Source organism: Solanum stenotomum, chromosome 5 (genome assembly GCF_019186545.1).
Source record: "Solanum stenotomum isolate F172 chromosome 5, ASM1918654v1, whole genome shotgun sequence".
Taxonomy (NCBI): Eukaryota; Viridiplantae; Streptophyta; class Magnoliopsida; order Solanales; family Solanaceae; genus Solanum; species Solanum stenotomum.
In genome coordinates this window covers 58968625-58985776 of record NC_064286.1, presented here as the reverse complement: position 1 = coordinate 58985776, position 17152 = coordinate 58968625, and the positions used below count along the sequence as shown (strand labels likewise).

General features: G+C 33.0%; 2 protein-coding genes across 3 annotated transcripts in view; one reads left to right on the top strand and one right to left on the bottom strand.

The window, feature by feature from the left end:
• Positions 1-17152, bottom strand: part of LOC125864743 (acyl-coenzyme A oxidase 4, peroxisomal-like) — a 1153105-nt gene that overhangs the window by 142248 nt on the left and 993705 nt on the right. The gene's annotated exons all lie outside the window — the stretch shown is intronic.
• Positions 3650-4398, top strand: LOC125864770 (peptidyl-prolyl cis-trans isomerase-like). The gene has a single exon (XM_049544839.1). The coding sequence runs from the start codon at positions 3697-3699 to the stop codon at positions 4213-4215; it is 519 nt and encodes a 172-aa protein (XP_049400796.1). The 5' UTR covers positions 3650-3696; the 3' UTR covers positions 4216-4398.

Here is a 17152-nt window from a genome sequence, read left to right as displayed (position 1 = left end):
ATTTTCTTTTGTTATTCTTACCATAGCAGTTAAACTATCTTCTAGTTTTACCGTTTCTTTTTCTAACATTAAACTTATATTGTCACCTATTTTCTTATATCTTCTTCCTAGATTAGAAAATATTATCTTTATTTTTAATCCGTCATAATTTTCATATGTTTTTTCATCTATTGCGTATTCTTCTTTATTCATTTATAAATTATGTTGTAGTTTATATTCTAAGTTATTTATTTGTATTTCTAGATATAAAATAGTCTTTCTTTGTGCTATTATAGATTTGTGACAAATTCCTGCGAATATATTATTGTTAAGTCTATTTTGCCTATGTTCTAATTCTTGTCGTTTTTCTATAATTACTTCATTAAGTTTTTGTCTATAGTCGCTATTCTTGTTATTCATTGTATTTTTAAGTATTGGATATATTTATATTCTATTTTAGATATATTATCTATTAACTAATTTAATTTTTCGTTATCAATTTTTGTGATATTAAGTTGTTTATATTCCGGATATAATTTGTTCAATTATCTTTGTATTTTTCTTAATTTTCTACTTGTATGTTTCTTACCGTGTTTCTTATTATCCACTGCTCTGATATCGTGTTTCTTCAAAGAATGAAGAAGAAGAAGAAGAAGAAAGCGTAAGAGAAGGAAGAGTGCAAAAAGTGAGATGTTCCATTTCTGACGTAAAAGTAGTGATACACGTGCTTCTACATAAAGGAGTACATACTATGCACTTTTGAAGAATTTACTATTTTAATCCTACTTTTATAGCTGAAGTCCTATTTGAGGTACAATTTAGCTTTCTTTTTGTACCACATTTTAATGCAGTGTGTATCACATTTTAATGCAGTGTTTGTCCTATTAAATTGTCCTTTCTAAATAAGAGTAATGTGTATATATATATTTATTTATTTATGGGAAAACTATGAATTCACATGTCCTATATTTCTTTAATATAGGCAATAAATTCGTCGGGCTAGAAATAAATTATTCATATATAATGTCATGTTTAGTAGAGTAGCTTTTTCATTATTTTGTATAAAATTTAACACATAAGATACATTATTTGTCTATCAATTTTCAATTTCACATAAATTAAAAATATATAAATTTTGAATTAATTAATACTTTTTCTGTACAACACTATTTGTCCACTATTGACTTTGCACACTTCTTAAGAAACCATAAATAGAAGGGTAATTTTACTAAATCACCCTTTGAATTAATAAATACAATGTCTTGAAAGTGTAATAGAGAAATAACAATAATAATGATAATTGATAAGGGTAAATTAGGAGCTAAGTGTAAAATAATCCATTGATTTCATAAAGTGGACAAATATTGTTGGACATCCCAAAATAGTATAGTGGACCAACTATTATTGGACGGAGGGAGTATTCCTTTCGTTCACTTTTACTTGTCACTTATTCCTAAAATAACAACAACAACAACATACCCAGTGGAATCCCACTAGGTGGGGTCTGGGGAGGGTAGGGTGTACGCAGACCTTACCACTACCTCGTGGAGGTAGAGAGGCTGTTTCCGGGAGACCCTCAGCTCAAGAACATCAAATCTAAGTGACAGGAGAGCTATATATAAAACATAACAACCAATCCATAAGATAGTGTATAATCAACAAATGATACAATAACATCAAGAAATTAATGTGAGGAGTGAAACGCAGTAAACAGCAATACGGCTAGGACTACTCCAAACACTAACAGCCCATACCCTCGCGAGGGACGGGAACATGCTAACCCTACTAACCTTCCACCTTAATACGCGACCTCCACTCCTTCCTATCTAGAGTCATGTCCTCGGTAATGTGAAGCCTAGCCAAGTCTTGTCTAATCATCTCTTCCCAATACTTCTTGGGCCTACCTCTACCCCTCCGCATACCCTCTACCACCATTTCCTCGCACCTCCTCACTGGGACGTCTGCACTCCGTCTCTTCACATGTCCAAACCATCTCAGTCTCGCTTCCCTCAGCTTGTCCACCACAGAGGCCACTCCTACCTTTTCCCGGATAACCTCATTCCTAATCTTGTCGCTCCTAGTGTGCCCACACGTCCATCTCAACATCCTCATCTCCGCAACATGCATTTTTTGGACATGTGCGTTCTTGACTGGCCAACACTCCGCTCCATACAACAAGGCCGGTCTAACTACCACTCTGTAGAACTTACCTTTAAGTTTTGGTGGGATTTTTTTATCACACAGTACTCTAGAGGCAAGCCTCCATTTCATCCACGCAGCCCCAATGCGATGTGTGACATCATCGTCGATGTCACCACTCCCTTGGATTATAGCACCAAGATACTTAAAACTTTCCTTCTTAGGAATGATCTGTGCGTCAAGTCTCACTTCCACATCTGTCTCATCCAACACATCACTGAATTTGCACCCCAAATATTCTGTTTTGGTCCTACTCAACCTGAAACCTTTGGACTCCAGCGTTTGTCTCCACACCTCCAACCGCGCATTAACTCTATCCCGCGTCTCATCAATCAGTACTATGTCATCCGCAAATAACATACACCATGGGACCTTCTCCTGAATAGTCCGCGTCAGCTCATCCATCACCAAAGCAAAAAGGAAAAGGCTTAGGACTGATCCCTGGTGCAGCCCCATCTCAACTGGGAAGTGTTCTGAGTCTCCTCTAACTGTTCTAACCCGAGTCTTGGCTCCACCGTACATGTCCTTTATCGCCCTAATATAAATCATCGGGACCCCTTTAGACTCCAAGCACCTCCAGAGGACATTCCTCGGTACTTTGTCATAGGCCTTTTCAAGGTCAATGAACACCTTTGACATATAAAAAAAAAGACAATGTCCACTTATTCCTAAAATAGATTTTTATTTTTACTTGACACTTTTGACATATAAAAAAAAAGACAATTATATTTTCTCATGTTTTACCCTCTACATTAAATATTCTTTCATCAAATCATTTTTCAAGACTTGATACTAAACATCATTTAACATGGATAGTTTAATGAACATGAATTAATTAATTTTGATTAATTAATTTGACCAATAAAAAATAATTAATTAATTTTTCTATGTTAGTCAAATGCATACTTTCAAGGGTTGATAACTCTCAAGGTTAATACAGGGAGAATAATATCATTTATGCATTAATTTTGTGAAATGACAAATATAAAGAATCATCTATTTTAGTAAGAACAACGTATAAATAAAAACGAAACATCTATTTTAGTAAGAATAACGTATAAATAAAACGAAACATCTATTTTATTAAGAATAACGTATAAATAAAAATGGAGAGAATATAAATAACTAAATTAAACGTCATTAATTTGATTTTCCTTTAATACCCTTAAAAGAAGTTTAAATTACGAAAAAAGAAAAGGCCGACTGACTGGGTTCCCATTGGACGTGGGCTTTTGTGGACCACAAATGGGCCGAATGTTCCCTCCTTTAATCGGTCTAATAGCATCATAAACGCATATACCACGTGATCCTTTAAACTAACTCTGGTAAAATATTCAACTAACCATGGTTAAATCCATCCGCCAAGATGCTGAAACCTGTTAGTATTCAACGGTTAAGATCATCTCTTCACAAATTATCCGTTTTGCATTTTCCTATATAAACTCCTTTTAGCTCAGTTACTAAGCATAGATTGTGAGCATAGTGTAAAAATCCAAAGAAGTTTCTAGAAGAGAGTAAATGGCAAATCCTAAGGTTTTCTTCGACCTTACCATCGGAGGTCAACCGGCCGGCCGTGTAGTAATGGAGTTGTTCAACGATGCAACTCCTAAAACAGCGGAAAATTTCCGAGCACTCTGTACCGGAGAGAAAGGCGTAGGGAAGACCGGCAAGCCGTTACACTACAAAGGATCAAGTTTCCACCGTGTGATCCCAGGATTTATGTGCCAAGGAGGTGATTTCACTGCTGGAAACGGTACCGGTGGTGAATCAATCTACGGCTCCAAATTCGCAGACGAGAATTTTGTCAAAAAGCATACCGGTCCTGGAATCCTCTCCATGGCAAATGCCGGACCTGGAACTAACGGATCGCAGTTTTTCATCTGTACGGCGAAGACTGAGTGGCTTGATGGAAAACATGTTGTGTTTGGGCAAGTGGTTGAAGGTATGGATGTGATTAAGAAGGCGGAGGCCGTTGGATCTAGCTCCGGTAAGTGCTCGAAAGCAGTTGTGGTGGCTGATTGTGGCCAACTTTCCTAGATCTGAAGATGATGGTAGACATATCGATGATGATCTAGTCTAGTTAATTATTCCTGTCGTTACTATTTTTGTTTTGTTTCGTTATGTTTTTCACTCTGTAGGCTTACTTCTCTATACTGTAATTGGTAGTTCTTACTACTAACGGTGCATGTTGAATTGAAATAAGATAGATTTCTCGGTTTATTTTCAGTGATTTAAGTTCGTGCAAAATTCTCATCATCGTTTTCGATAAATTATTGAATGGTTCAAACGGATCCATTTCAATTGAAAATTCTCTGTTTCGATATCCCGTGAAATAACCATATGATTCTTCCAATTCTTCTCCTTTCAGTTCCACTTCATCTAGTATTTATTTTATTTTATTTAATATAGTAAGACTTAGTTTGGTTAGTTAACAAGTTGTTTCGGGACTGATCATTAATCATAACGAGAATAAATATATTTTTATTGATGGATGTTTGTTTACTGAATTAAAAATAGAATATATATGGGGTATAATATAAAATAAGTACTAGTATATGATTTAAACTAAATAAAGTGAGATAATTTTTATTTTCAACTTTAACTATAGTTTTATTTCAAAGCTTTGGAGAAAAACTACAGTAATATTTTTATTTTTATTCCTCTAAATCCTAAACTATTTTGATGCCTTAAATTATGCTGTGTTTCTGTGGCCTAAGCAACGGCATCTTCCGCACAATAAGTGGACAATATTAGATTAGGAGTGTGCAAAAATTGGTTTCATATATTGAATAAAACAAAATATTATTTATTTATAGTTGTTGAGTTAATAATTCTGTAAATTTATTTATGGAACAAAGTTAAATGTATTCTTGGTCTATTGGAAATAGTTTAAATATATTTTCGTTATATTTTCAGACTAAATATAATCCTTCCATTATATTTTCGCGTTAAATATATCTTTATAACTAAGAAAGGTACAAGTGGACGACTAGGATTAAAAAAACTATTCAATTTAAAATAGATCTATTCGGATATAACTCACCCTGCCTCACCCCAATAATATAACTCGACCTAATCAATAACATTGACCCACTCAAACTCTGCTACATTTTTTTACCGTTTGTTGCTATATTTTGAGGTGAAATGTCGCTGCCTTAGTTGGTTAGCAGGTTCGACTGAGTAATCCTAGTCGTCCACGTGTACCTCGGTTCAGGGGCGGAGCTACAGCCCGTGAAGGGTAGTCAGCTGACCACCCTTCGTCAGAAAATTAGATCGTATGTATAGGCAATATATTCCGTGTTATTTCATATAAATAAATGCACACACTGAAGCACATTGGAGGATGATGGTCTAGCGGTAAGTGTGTTCAGTTCAGTGTCCAACGTCTGCGATTTGATTCTCGATAAGGGAATTTTATAACAACCTTTTTTAAGTTGAAAGAAAAAAGATGGGAAATAAACAGAAATCGCATGTTATAAGTTTATAACTAGTTCTTTATTCAACATCATTAAATACCTTTTTTACAACGAAGTCAATATAAAAAATGATACACATTCCAAATTTTTTATTGCTTTAAAAAAGTTATTCATAGAGAAAATTTAATATTTCTTATATAATTAAATTGTTTTTCTGTCATTCTTTACTTGTCTAGTTAATAAAGATAATTATTCAATTTTATTTGTTTAATTTAAAAAATTAAGAGATAATTTATTATATTGTGTTTATTTTATTGAGAAAATGGCCAAATGACCCCTCAACCTATTAGTCAATTCTCAACTACACACTTAAACTTAACGGAGGTCCTATTATCCCCTTGAACCTTTTTTATTTTCGATATTTTATAACCCTTAAACGCTCATCTTTTGTTATTACCCAGATATACCCATATGTTTGTACACACGCGCTAGGCGGGCCCATTTTCTTCAATTTTGTTTTCCTATTTATATTTATTTTAGATTTAGTGGACCCACTTTTTTAACTTTTTCCTTTTAATTAGGTTAAATTCTCAATTCCAAACATAACCACCATGTCTAGTACTCTTCAATTGAGTATCGACCCTCTTCTTCTTTATATAAAAAAAAACCCTACTCCTCATAGTGACCCAAGAATTGGTCTTTTCACGATTACTTGCTCCGCCACTTAGATAATTTTAACAATGTTATGTATCATGTGATGTAATTTTCTTAAAAATAAATAAAAGCGATCTTTGAATGAACAATCAAATCTTAAAATTTGGCATTTTCTAAATCTTAAGGGTAAGATATAATGGTGAAGGAGAAAAATGTTTTCATGATTCTCCTTGTTGGAGAAAGGTGAAAAGTGGATGTACATACGTTGTGGTTCTATATTTATGAATTGAAGAAAAAAAAAACTTATTTTTGGGCATTGGCACATGGAGAAGAAATTTCAAACTCCATAGCTAGATCTNAAAATATTATTACATATTACCATGAATTTAGTACTACCTAAAAGTAATATTAAAGAGATATCAAGATTAAGACACTTAGTAAAAAGATATTATAATAAAATCATAAAAATAAGTTACTCACCTACCACACTACCATCTATCACACTACCACTTTCATGAATTCACCAACTACCCGTTCCGCACCGAAAAATAGCGTATATATTCCTTCCTTTTTTGTCTTCGGTTAAATCTATTATTTTTATTATTATTACCATACAATAACTCTATCGAAGAATGCATTTAAATGGATACTAAATTCATAAATATTCAATTATTACAACTCTACATAAAAAAAATAAATGTTAGATGGTGCTAATTTAATGATTATTTTTCTTATGTTTTTCCGATAAAATTAATATCCCATGAATCTAAGTCAAAATTACAAATCTAAGTACTAAAATTTGTAATATAATTTATTTGAATTTGAAGTTCAAAAATGATCATTGAAAATATTATTAATATTTTAATTTTATAAAAAACAAAAGAATATTTCATAAATTTAATATATTTTCACACCGCGCATAGCGCGGCTAAGTTCACTAGTTCTACATAAAAGCAAAACATAATTAATTTCAAAGAGATCATTATACATTTTGGTTGAAATTGAGATGAATATTTGCGAGAAAATGGCCAAATGACCCCTCAACCTATTAGTCAATTCTCAACTACACACTTAAATTTCACGGAGGTCCTATTACCCCCCTGAACCTTTTATTTTCGATATTTTATAACCCTTAAACGCTCATCTTTTGTTATTATCCAGGTATACCCAAATGTTTGTACACACGTGCTAGGCGGGCCCATTTTCTTCAATTTTGTTTTCCTATTTATATTTATTTTCGATTTAGTGGACCTACTTTTTTAACTTTTTCCTTTTAATTAGGTTAAATTCTCAATTCCAAACATAACCACCATGTCTAGTACTCTTCAATTGAGTATCAACCCTCTTCTTCTTTATATATATAAAAAAAAAACCCACTCCTCATAGTGACCCAAGAATTGGTCTTTTCACGATTACTTGCTCCATCACTCAAATAATTTTAACAATGTTATGTATCATGTGATGTAATTTTCTTAAAAATAAATAAAAGCGATCTTTGAATGAACAATCGGATCTTAAAATTTGGCATTTTCTAAATCTTAAGGGTAAGATATAATGGTGAAGGAGAAAAATGTTTTCATGATTCTCCTTGTTGGAGAAAGGTGAAAAGTGGATGTACATACGTTGTGGTTCTATATTTATGAATTGAAGAAAAAAAAAACTTATTTTTGGGCATTGGCACATGGAGAAGAAATTTCAAACTCCATAGCTAGATCTTGTTGATCTTGTAATTCTATATTTATGAGTGAGGAAAATAAATTTGAACCTCAAATCTGGATTTTATTTTTTTTTAGAGAAGATTAGAAATTCTAGAGGTTCAAGGTTTGAAATGAAAGTTACCATGAAGCTTTGAAATTGAAGACAACTGTTCCGAAGCTTCAAGCTTTTAAAATGGCAGAATAAAGGAAGAAGATGGAAGATTTGTGGGAGAAAAAGGGCCTAAAATTCAAGTTGCAATTGAAAGACTTAATTTTAGGCGTATTTGGATTTACACGTGGTTTTCAAAACGCAGCTAATGTGTTTTAGATGCATCCTTACGCGCCTAAGGGAGGTGTATTCACCTTCTTGGACATGTCAACATTTAAGGGTTACAAAATATATATCGAAAATAAAAGGTTCAGGGGGGTAATAGGACTCTCGTATAGTATTGGTGTGTAGTTGAGAATAGACTAATAGATTAGGGGGGCATTTGACCATTTTCTCTATTTTATTCTTATTATTAAATACTATTCACTCCTCCATATTTAAATAACTGATAATTAAACTGAATAATTTAGCAAAATTATTCTTCTATTTATTGTTTCTTAAGAGTGTCAAGTCAAACAAACAAGTTAAGACGAATGAGAGAGTAGTAGTTAAAACTGTTTTTTGTTGACTTTTCCTGGTTAATTTTGATTTATACCATTAATAATAGTTTTATAATTATAAATGTTCATATGATTTAGTTAAATGATATGTAATTTAATTTCAAATCTAGGTGCATCCACTCATTAGTAATAAAAACTATATATTTTTTACACCCATTAGCTAAAAAAATAAATTTACTCTTTGAATTTGAACTCCTTTAACAAATTTTCTGGCTCTGCCACTGCCTCAGTTAGCTATAAGGGTATATTTAGCCTGAAAGTATAACGGGAGCCGAAAGTATAACAAATGATATAATTAAACTATTTTTATAGTATATGGTATATTTGACCATTTTCTGATTTATTTATTGAGTTATCTGTTCAATTTTCAATGTTATGATTTTGGTTAATGGTTAAATCAATAATTCAATAAGATTATATTAAAATTATTATTTTATTCCTAATTATATAGTAGTGACTTTAATATCTTACTAACTCTATTTCCTAAATTTTAGTATTACTTTTGGTAGTAGGCAACACACACCGGCCTCTCTATTCCGATATCTTTCTCTTCTCGATAAAAAACTAGTATTACCTTCTTTCTTTTTAATTATAAATTTGATTGTGACAAACACAAACAATTAATGTTATTTCCTCATTTAATAGCATGAGTACTTAGAAAAAATTCAAACAAAATTCTGCCTTAAACAAACATATTTATGTCAAATTTATGATGCACTTCTATTCTTGCTATTGTTTCTATTGTAAACATTGCGTACATATGATTGCAGGGACGGAGCTACAGCCATCCAAGGGTTGTCAGCTGAACACCCTTCATCAGAAAATTACATCATATAGAGAGGTCAAATTCTGTATTTAAGGGATAAATAATTAATGTTGAACAACCTTGACATAAACTCTTCCGTGGTGCAGTGGTTAAGCATGTTCATTCCCCCCAGGTGCGCGTGCATGTTTGAATGCCACAAAGTGCACAACATTTTTGGTTTTATTTTGAGAGCAGAACAACACACAACATTTTTGATTTTATTTTGAGAGCAGAACACAACCTCACACATCATTATTATGTTCCTCAAGTTTCTTAATTATTAATATTACAATTTTAATAATATAGAGTAACATATATGAATACATTATTTTAATTTTGAATATTTAGATATCATGTATTTCTAAGTTTTATCTAGGATATAATGCACTTTCGAATGGTGAAAACAAAAAAGCCAACATTTTAGTTTAAAAATTTGTGTTTATATATGTTAACAACTTTAAACCCTTTAACCAAAAAAAAAAAAAAAACTTTAAACCCAAAGCTAAAATCAATACATGCGTTTTATCTTCTTTTTTTAAGATTTTTTTTTGCTACTGGTGTGATTTATGTTTCGTAAAGCTAGACGCATTTGTTCTATCAATATTCACTTTAAAAACAATAATCATATATTTTTATCATATAAAATCAATGCATCAAAAAGAAAAAAAACTCCATTGTTTATATTTGATATTGACAAATGTTGAGATCGTTCATGGTAGAATCCCAAGGTTAAACAAATAACATTCAACTCGCTTATTAAAAAAAAAATCTTGAACACCCTTGATGAAATTTCTGGCTCCGCCACTATATGATTATATGAATATTTTTTTCGGTTAATTAAATAAAAAAAATTGAATTGTTAAGGGTCAAAAATCGATTCATTGAAAACTGATAATAAATATTTTACTGATTTGATTATCGATTTAGCGTGTTCACAAACTAATAACAAATAAACGAAATTGATAATACATAAAACTAGACCTAATCGATTGATGTAAACCCCTGATTACGACTACGTTATACTTGGTTTTATTTATTACTATAAATAATTTCTCATCTTTTTCAATTTATGAATCTTAACTGTTTGTCGAGTTAAAAAATAATTTCTATGACTATGATATTTTAAAATACTTACTAAATATGGTAAATTATTAACAATTGCAACTTATATGATTTTGTAAATTTTATTATATATAACTTTTTATGTAATCAACCCACATTTGATTATGGGCTCCTTGTTATGATAAAACCATTGTAAAAATTATATAAAAATTCCACGTGTAAAGACCTAATTACATCTTATTTCTATTCTTTTTCAAATTATAAAAACCTCTTAAAATTATAGGATCTCGGATACATCAGGAAATTAAACCTACCGATACATAGCTCACAAATTGTGAACGATATATTACTTAATGGGAGAGATGAATCTGAGAGGGGATAGGGATGTATTCAAGAGAGAGGGGGGGGGGGTGGAGGATGTATTCGAGAGAGGATAAAGTTGTATCCGAGAGGGTAAAGGAATGTATTCGAGAGAGGATAGAGATGTATCCGAGAGGGATTTTTGTAACTTTTTTAAATAAGAATTTTTTATAGAAATTATGATAAAATAATATGTGTATTTATGTAATTTTTCCAAACATTTCCTCTTTTAACCTAAGCTATTCTTGTTAGAAAATATTAGAGTAAATTATCTAAAAAGTGAGTCCATAATTTTTATTTATTATTTATACCATAATTTTTATAAATTACTTAATCACATTTCTTTCCCAAAAAAATAAAATAAAATACTACGCCGAGGATGACTAGTAATATATAAATTACTTGATCATAGTGATGAAATTCATGAGTATGCAGAAGTTTCATCAATGGAGGCAACATATCTTAACTCAAATGAAGAGAGAATTGTTAAACACAAAGAAGAGTAATGTGAAAATGGGGGAATTCTCATTCCAATCGTATTAGCTACAAAGCTGCATCTAGCTATCTATATATACAAAATAAAAGTATCTAACTAATCTAGCTGAGTTGTACATTTTCCTAACTAACTAATCTGCATCAATTACACCTCACTAACTGTCTAACAATAATCAACTTAACTAACTAACTCATGCCATGTCACTGATCCAGGTGAAGCCTCCATGTCATCAATCCATGTGCTATTCATTCTCAACACTCCCACTCAAGCTAGGTGATGAAAAAACATTGATCATCCCTAGCTTGTCTACAAGATAGTTGTGTTGTCCTCTCCCTAGTGCTTTGGTAAATAGATCAGCCTCTTTATCCTTTGAAGAAACATATTCAGTCTTGATCACTCCTTCCTGAATTTTGTCCCTGATAAAATGTAGATCAATTTCTATATGCTTTGTTCTTTCATGAAAAATAGGATTTGCAGCAGTTTGTATTGTTGACTTGCTATCACTCTGTAAAGTCACTGTCAATTGAACCTTCATATTCAACTCTTTGCACAGTCCAACGAGCCATAGTATTTCTAATACCCCTGATGCCATACTTCTATATTCTGCCTCTGCTGAACTTCTAGATATAGTTGTCTGCTTCTTAGACTTCCAAGAAACCAGAGAATCACCAAGCTTCATCACATAACCTGTCACTGATCTTCTTAACATAGGACATGCTGCCAGTCTGCATCTCAGAAACCTCTGAGCTTGCTTGACTCCCTTGAACTCATAAGAACACCAAGTCTTGGAGCATTCTTAATATACCTCACAACTCTTAAAGCAAATTCCATGTGATACTTCTTTGGACAATGCATGAATTGGTTGAGTGTATGGATGACATATGATATATCTGGCCTGGTCATGGTTAAGTATATAAGCTTTCCAATCTATCTCTGATATGGTCCTGCATCATCTAACTTGTCATCTCCCTTTACTCCTATGTGATCATCTAATTCAATTGTTGTCAACTTCTGATTGAATTCTATATGAGTAGTTGCTGGTTTAGATCTTGCCAGTCCCAATTCTGTGATTAATTCCATAGCAAACTTTCTCTGATTCATCAAGATGCCATGCTTAATCTTGCAATCTCAATCCCAAGAAAGTACTTCATTTCACCAAGATCTTTAATTTTAAACCTAGACTGTAGTGCCTTGTTTGCTTCCAAAATGAGTTGATGGTCATTTCCTGTGATCAGGAGATCATCCACATAAACCAGTATAACCACCATTCTTGTATCCAACTTTTTCGTGAATAATGAATAATCAAAATGGCTTTGAGTAAAGCTAGATTCAAGTAGTGCCTCAGTAAGCTTCAAGTTCCATTGTCTTGAGGCTTGTTTGAGTCCATATAGGGATTTTTGCAGCTTGCATACTTTGTTCTCCCCCTGGCTGGGAAATCCTTGTGGGACTTACATATATACTTCATCAAACAAATCTCCTTGCAAGAAGGCATTGCAAACATCTATTTGGTGGAGGCACCAATTATGAGAAGCTGTAAGAGCTAGAACAACCCTTACTGTGACCATTTTCACCACAGGGGAAAAGGTTTCTTGATAATTTATGCCATCTTTCTGGTTATAACCCTTAGCTACCAGTCTGGCTTTGTATTTATCAACATAACCATTGGCCTTGTACTTGATTTTATATACCCATTTACATCCAATAGGTACCTTATGAGGAGGTAAATCAGTTAAGGACCAAGTGTTGTTGTCTTGAAGAGCCTGAAGCTCCTGATTCATAGCTAGAATCCACTTAGGATCCAGAACAGCCTCAACATAACTTTGAGGCTCCTTTATGGAAGTGAGCTTGGTTAGAAAAGCTTGATATGTACCAGACAAGCATGAATGTGACATGTAGTTGGACATAGGATATTGACATGAATTAGAAGAACTAGTGGGTGGCTTACTACTGCAAATGTATTCCTGCATCCATGAAGGCTGAGTTTTTAGTCTGGAAGATCTTTTAACCTCCATACCAACTGCAGGGATAAGTGGTACTGGAGCATGAGAAGGGTCATTAGGTACCACATTAGTGGGTTCATCTATGTCATCATGTGGAGGGGCCATAGGTGCTGGATCAGGCACAACAACATGAATGGGGCCTGAATCTAAGTTCATAACACCATATGGAAACAATGTCAGCTTGGCAGTTTGTAAAAGTTGAAAGGGAAAAATAGATTCCCTAAATTGTACATCCCTTCTAACAAAAAAACTGTTAGTCAACGAGTTATAAAGCCTATATCCTTTCTGTGTGGCTGAGTATCCCATGAGAATTGCCCCTATAGACTTAGGCTCAAACTTGTCTCTGTTGGTGAGGGTGTTTGCAAAACATAGACACCCAATAGTTCTCATGTGCTGTAGGGAAGGACTTCTACCATAAAACAATTCAAAAGTTGATTTGCCATTCAAGAGAAACAGTGGCAATCTATTGATGATGTAAACATCATTGTAGACGCACTCTCCCCAAAATTTGAGGGGCAAATGACCTTGAAGTCTTATTGCTCTAGCAACCTCTAGAAAATGTTTATGTTTTCTCTCAACTAAGCCATTCTGTTGAGGTGTATGTACACATGAACTTTGATGGATTATCCCATAAGATTGAAACAAAGCATTGCATTCTGAGTTAAAGAACTTTGTACCATTATCACTTCTAAAAACTTTGACAGTTGCACCGAACTGAGTTTTTATTAATGCAAAAAACTGTTTCAATATGACAATTACATCACTCTTCAACTTCAACAAAAAAATCCATGTCATTCTACTATGATCATCAACCAAAGTAAGGAAATATCTGCTTCCACCATGATTATACACTCTATAAGGTCCCCATACATCAGTATGTATCATCTCTAAAGGTGTAACAAGTCTATTGTTTCCAGTAGGAAAATACAATCTCCTTTGTCTAGCTAATGGACAAATGGTACAATCCTTTATTCTATTACTACTATTACTACTTGAATTAAATTTCATGTTTGGTATCTTCTCTAGTACTTTGTCAAGAGCATGACCCAGCCTTTGATGCCAAACTGCTAAATCTTCTCATGTATCAACAATTTTGGACTGTACAGTTGCCACCATAGTTTTCTAAAAATCCTTCAGCTGCAACTGCATCCTGTACAATCCATCAACAACTCTACCAATCCCCTTCACCTTCCCACTGTGAAGGTCCTGCATGATGCATAGATCAGGATAAAAGCTAATAAAACACCTTAAATCCCTGGTTAGTTTTGTGACTGATAGAAGATTATACTGAAACTTTGGTATGTATAAGACATTAGTAACCTTGCTCCCATCTTCCAAATCACAAGAACCAATGCATGATACTTCAATAGCATTACCATCTGGAAAATATACCTTTCTTGGACATCTGTCATCTAATCTTCTAATGTCACTAAGCAGGTTTTTATTGTAAGTCATGTGATTAGTTGCTCCTGAATCTACTATCCACTTAACATAATCAATGTTATGTTTGTCTTGGAAAGAATGAAGTATACATGTCACATTTTTTCCATCTGTCACACTGTCCTTGTTGATCAAATTCATCAGTTGTTCATACTGATCTTGAGTAAACATGATGCCTGCTTTGCGACCTCTTCATACTTTACCGCATTAGCTGATGTATTGAATACTCCCGATGCATTTTGATTTCCTCCCATTCTTTTCCTTCCTCTAGTGTCTAATGGGTACCCATGCACCTTCCAACATCTTTCAATTGTGTGACCTCTCATTCCACAATGATCACAATAAAAATCACTATTCTTCCTTGGCTTAAAATTGTTCTCAGCATCCTTATAGCTTCCACCAGGACTTGTTTGATTTCCAGTAATTTTGTTTCTGTTGCTAAAGAAAGTTGTTCCATCCATAGATTCACCTACATGTACTGTCTTCCCCAGTGATCTAAGACTCTCTTCAGTTATCACCATTGAGTAAGCCTTGTTCAAGCTTGGAATTGGAGTTGTCATTATGATTTGACTTTGACATTGCACATAGGAATCATTTAGTCCTACTAGGAACTGCAAAAGTCTTAGGTACTAATAATGCTCTATATATTTCTTCGATTCTACACATTCACACCCAGGGCATGGCATGAGGGCATCAAATTCCTCCCATAGCTCCTTCATCTTTGAAAAATAGCTCGAAACAGAAGATGTGCCCTGAGTCAAATGGTTTATCTTTGTGTGCAGATGGAAAACTCTAGATCTATCAACCTTGTCCAACCTCTCTTTCAGATCTATCCACACCTTGTGTGCACTTGAAGCATACATGATTTCACTCAACAACTCTTTGCTCACAACATTCATTATCCATGATAGCACAATTGCATTGCACTTTTCCAACAATTCATATAGAGATTCATCAAACTTATCCTTTGTGTATCTTCTATCCACAAATCCTAACTTGCTCTTTCCTACTAATCCAATTTTCATCGATCTACTCCAAATTGCGTAGTTCGCTGGACCAGTTAAAGAGAAAGAAATCAAATTTTTACCTGGAGTATCACAAGCCTACAAATATAACGAATGATGATGATCTATAGTCACTGATGCGTTCAAATTGCTTCCAACAGCAACAACAATTCCTTCAGTCTTCATTTTTACTCTTCGAAGCTTCTGAAATTTGAGAGCTCTGTTTCAACAATGGCGGATAACAGAAAATTACTCTCGATCACACTCTATTCACGATCTATCCAGCTCTGATACCATGATGAAATTCATGAGTATGCAGAAGTTTCATCAATGGAGGCAACAAATCTTAACTCAGATGAAGAGAGAGTTGTTAAACATAGAGAAGAGTAATGTGAAAATGGGGAATTCTCATTCCAATCGTATTAGCTACAAAGTTGTATCTAGCTATCTATATATACAAAATAAAAGCATTTAACTAATCTAGTTGAGCTGTACATTTTCCTAACTAATTAATCTGCATCAATTACACCTCACTAACTGTTCTAACAATAATCAACTTAACTAACTAACTCGTGCCATGTCACTGATCCAGGTGAAGCCTCCATGTCATCAATCCATGTGCTATTCATTCTCAACACATAGTTAACTTGATGCTTCCTATGGTGTACTCACCAGAAAGAATCGTGATCTGTGTATGCAGAGTTTGAATGAGTTTTCAAAATTATAATCAAACTTTTATTGTTGCTGATTTTTTTTTCAATAAAAAATGGCCAATGCAATCTTAATTTTTTTTGCGTCTTCCTCCTCCTTCTTCTACGTCTTCTTCTTCATTGTTTTTCCTTTTTCTTTAAAATTTAATGTACGGCTAAATTAATGTGAATCGTTTCAAGAAAACTATATATCGAAAGACTTGAAGCATCGAGAGATTTCATGTATGAAATTAGGGATTGCTTAGATGTGATTTTGAGTTGGTTGGGATTGAATAATCAGTGTATACTTCATGTATAGTCGGTGTGTATTTCATGTATAATTAAGTTATATTGAACTTTTTGAGTGTATTACAATGTATAGTGAGTGTATAGCTAATGTATAGGTAAACTATATTCAGTTTTTTGAGGGTATTATAATGTATAGTCAGTGTATAGCTATTGTATATTTCCTGACTAATTTTGACTATTTTTTATGTAAAGAAATATAATTATATTTATTATAAATTAATTACTTTATATATATATATATATATATATACACACCCAAAATATAGGTTCAAAATCAAAGAGAAATCATTAAATTGAATCGAAAAAAAATATTAATTTATCGTTAATGAGTTATTGATTTAGCAGTTTTGATAACGATATTAATTTTTTTATT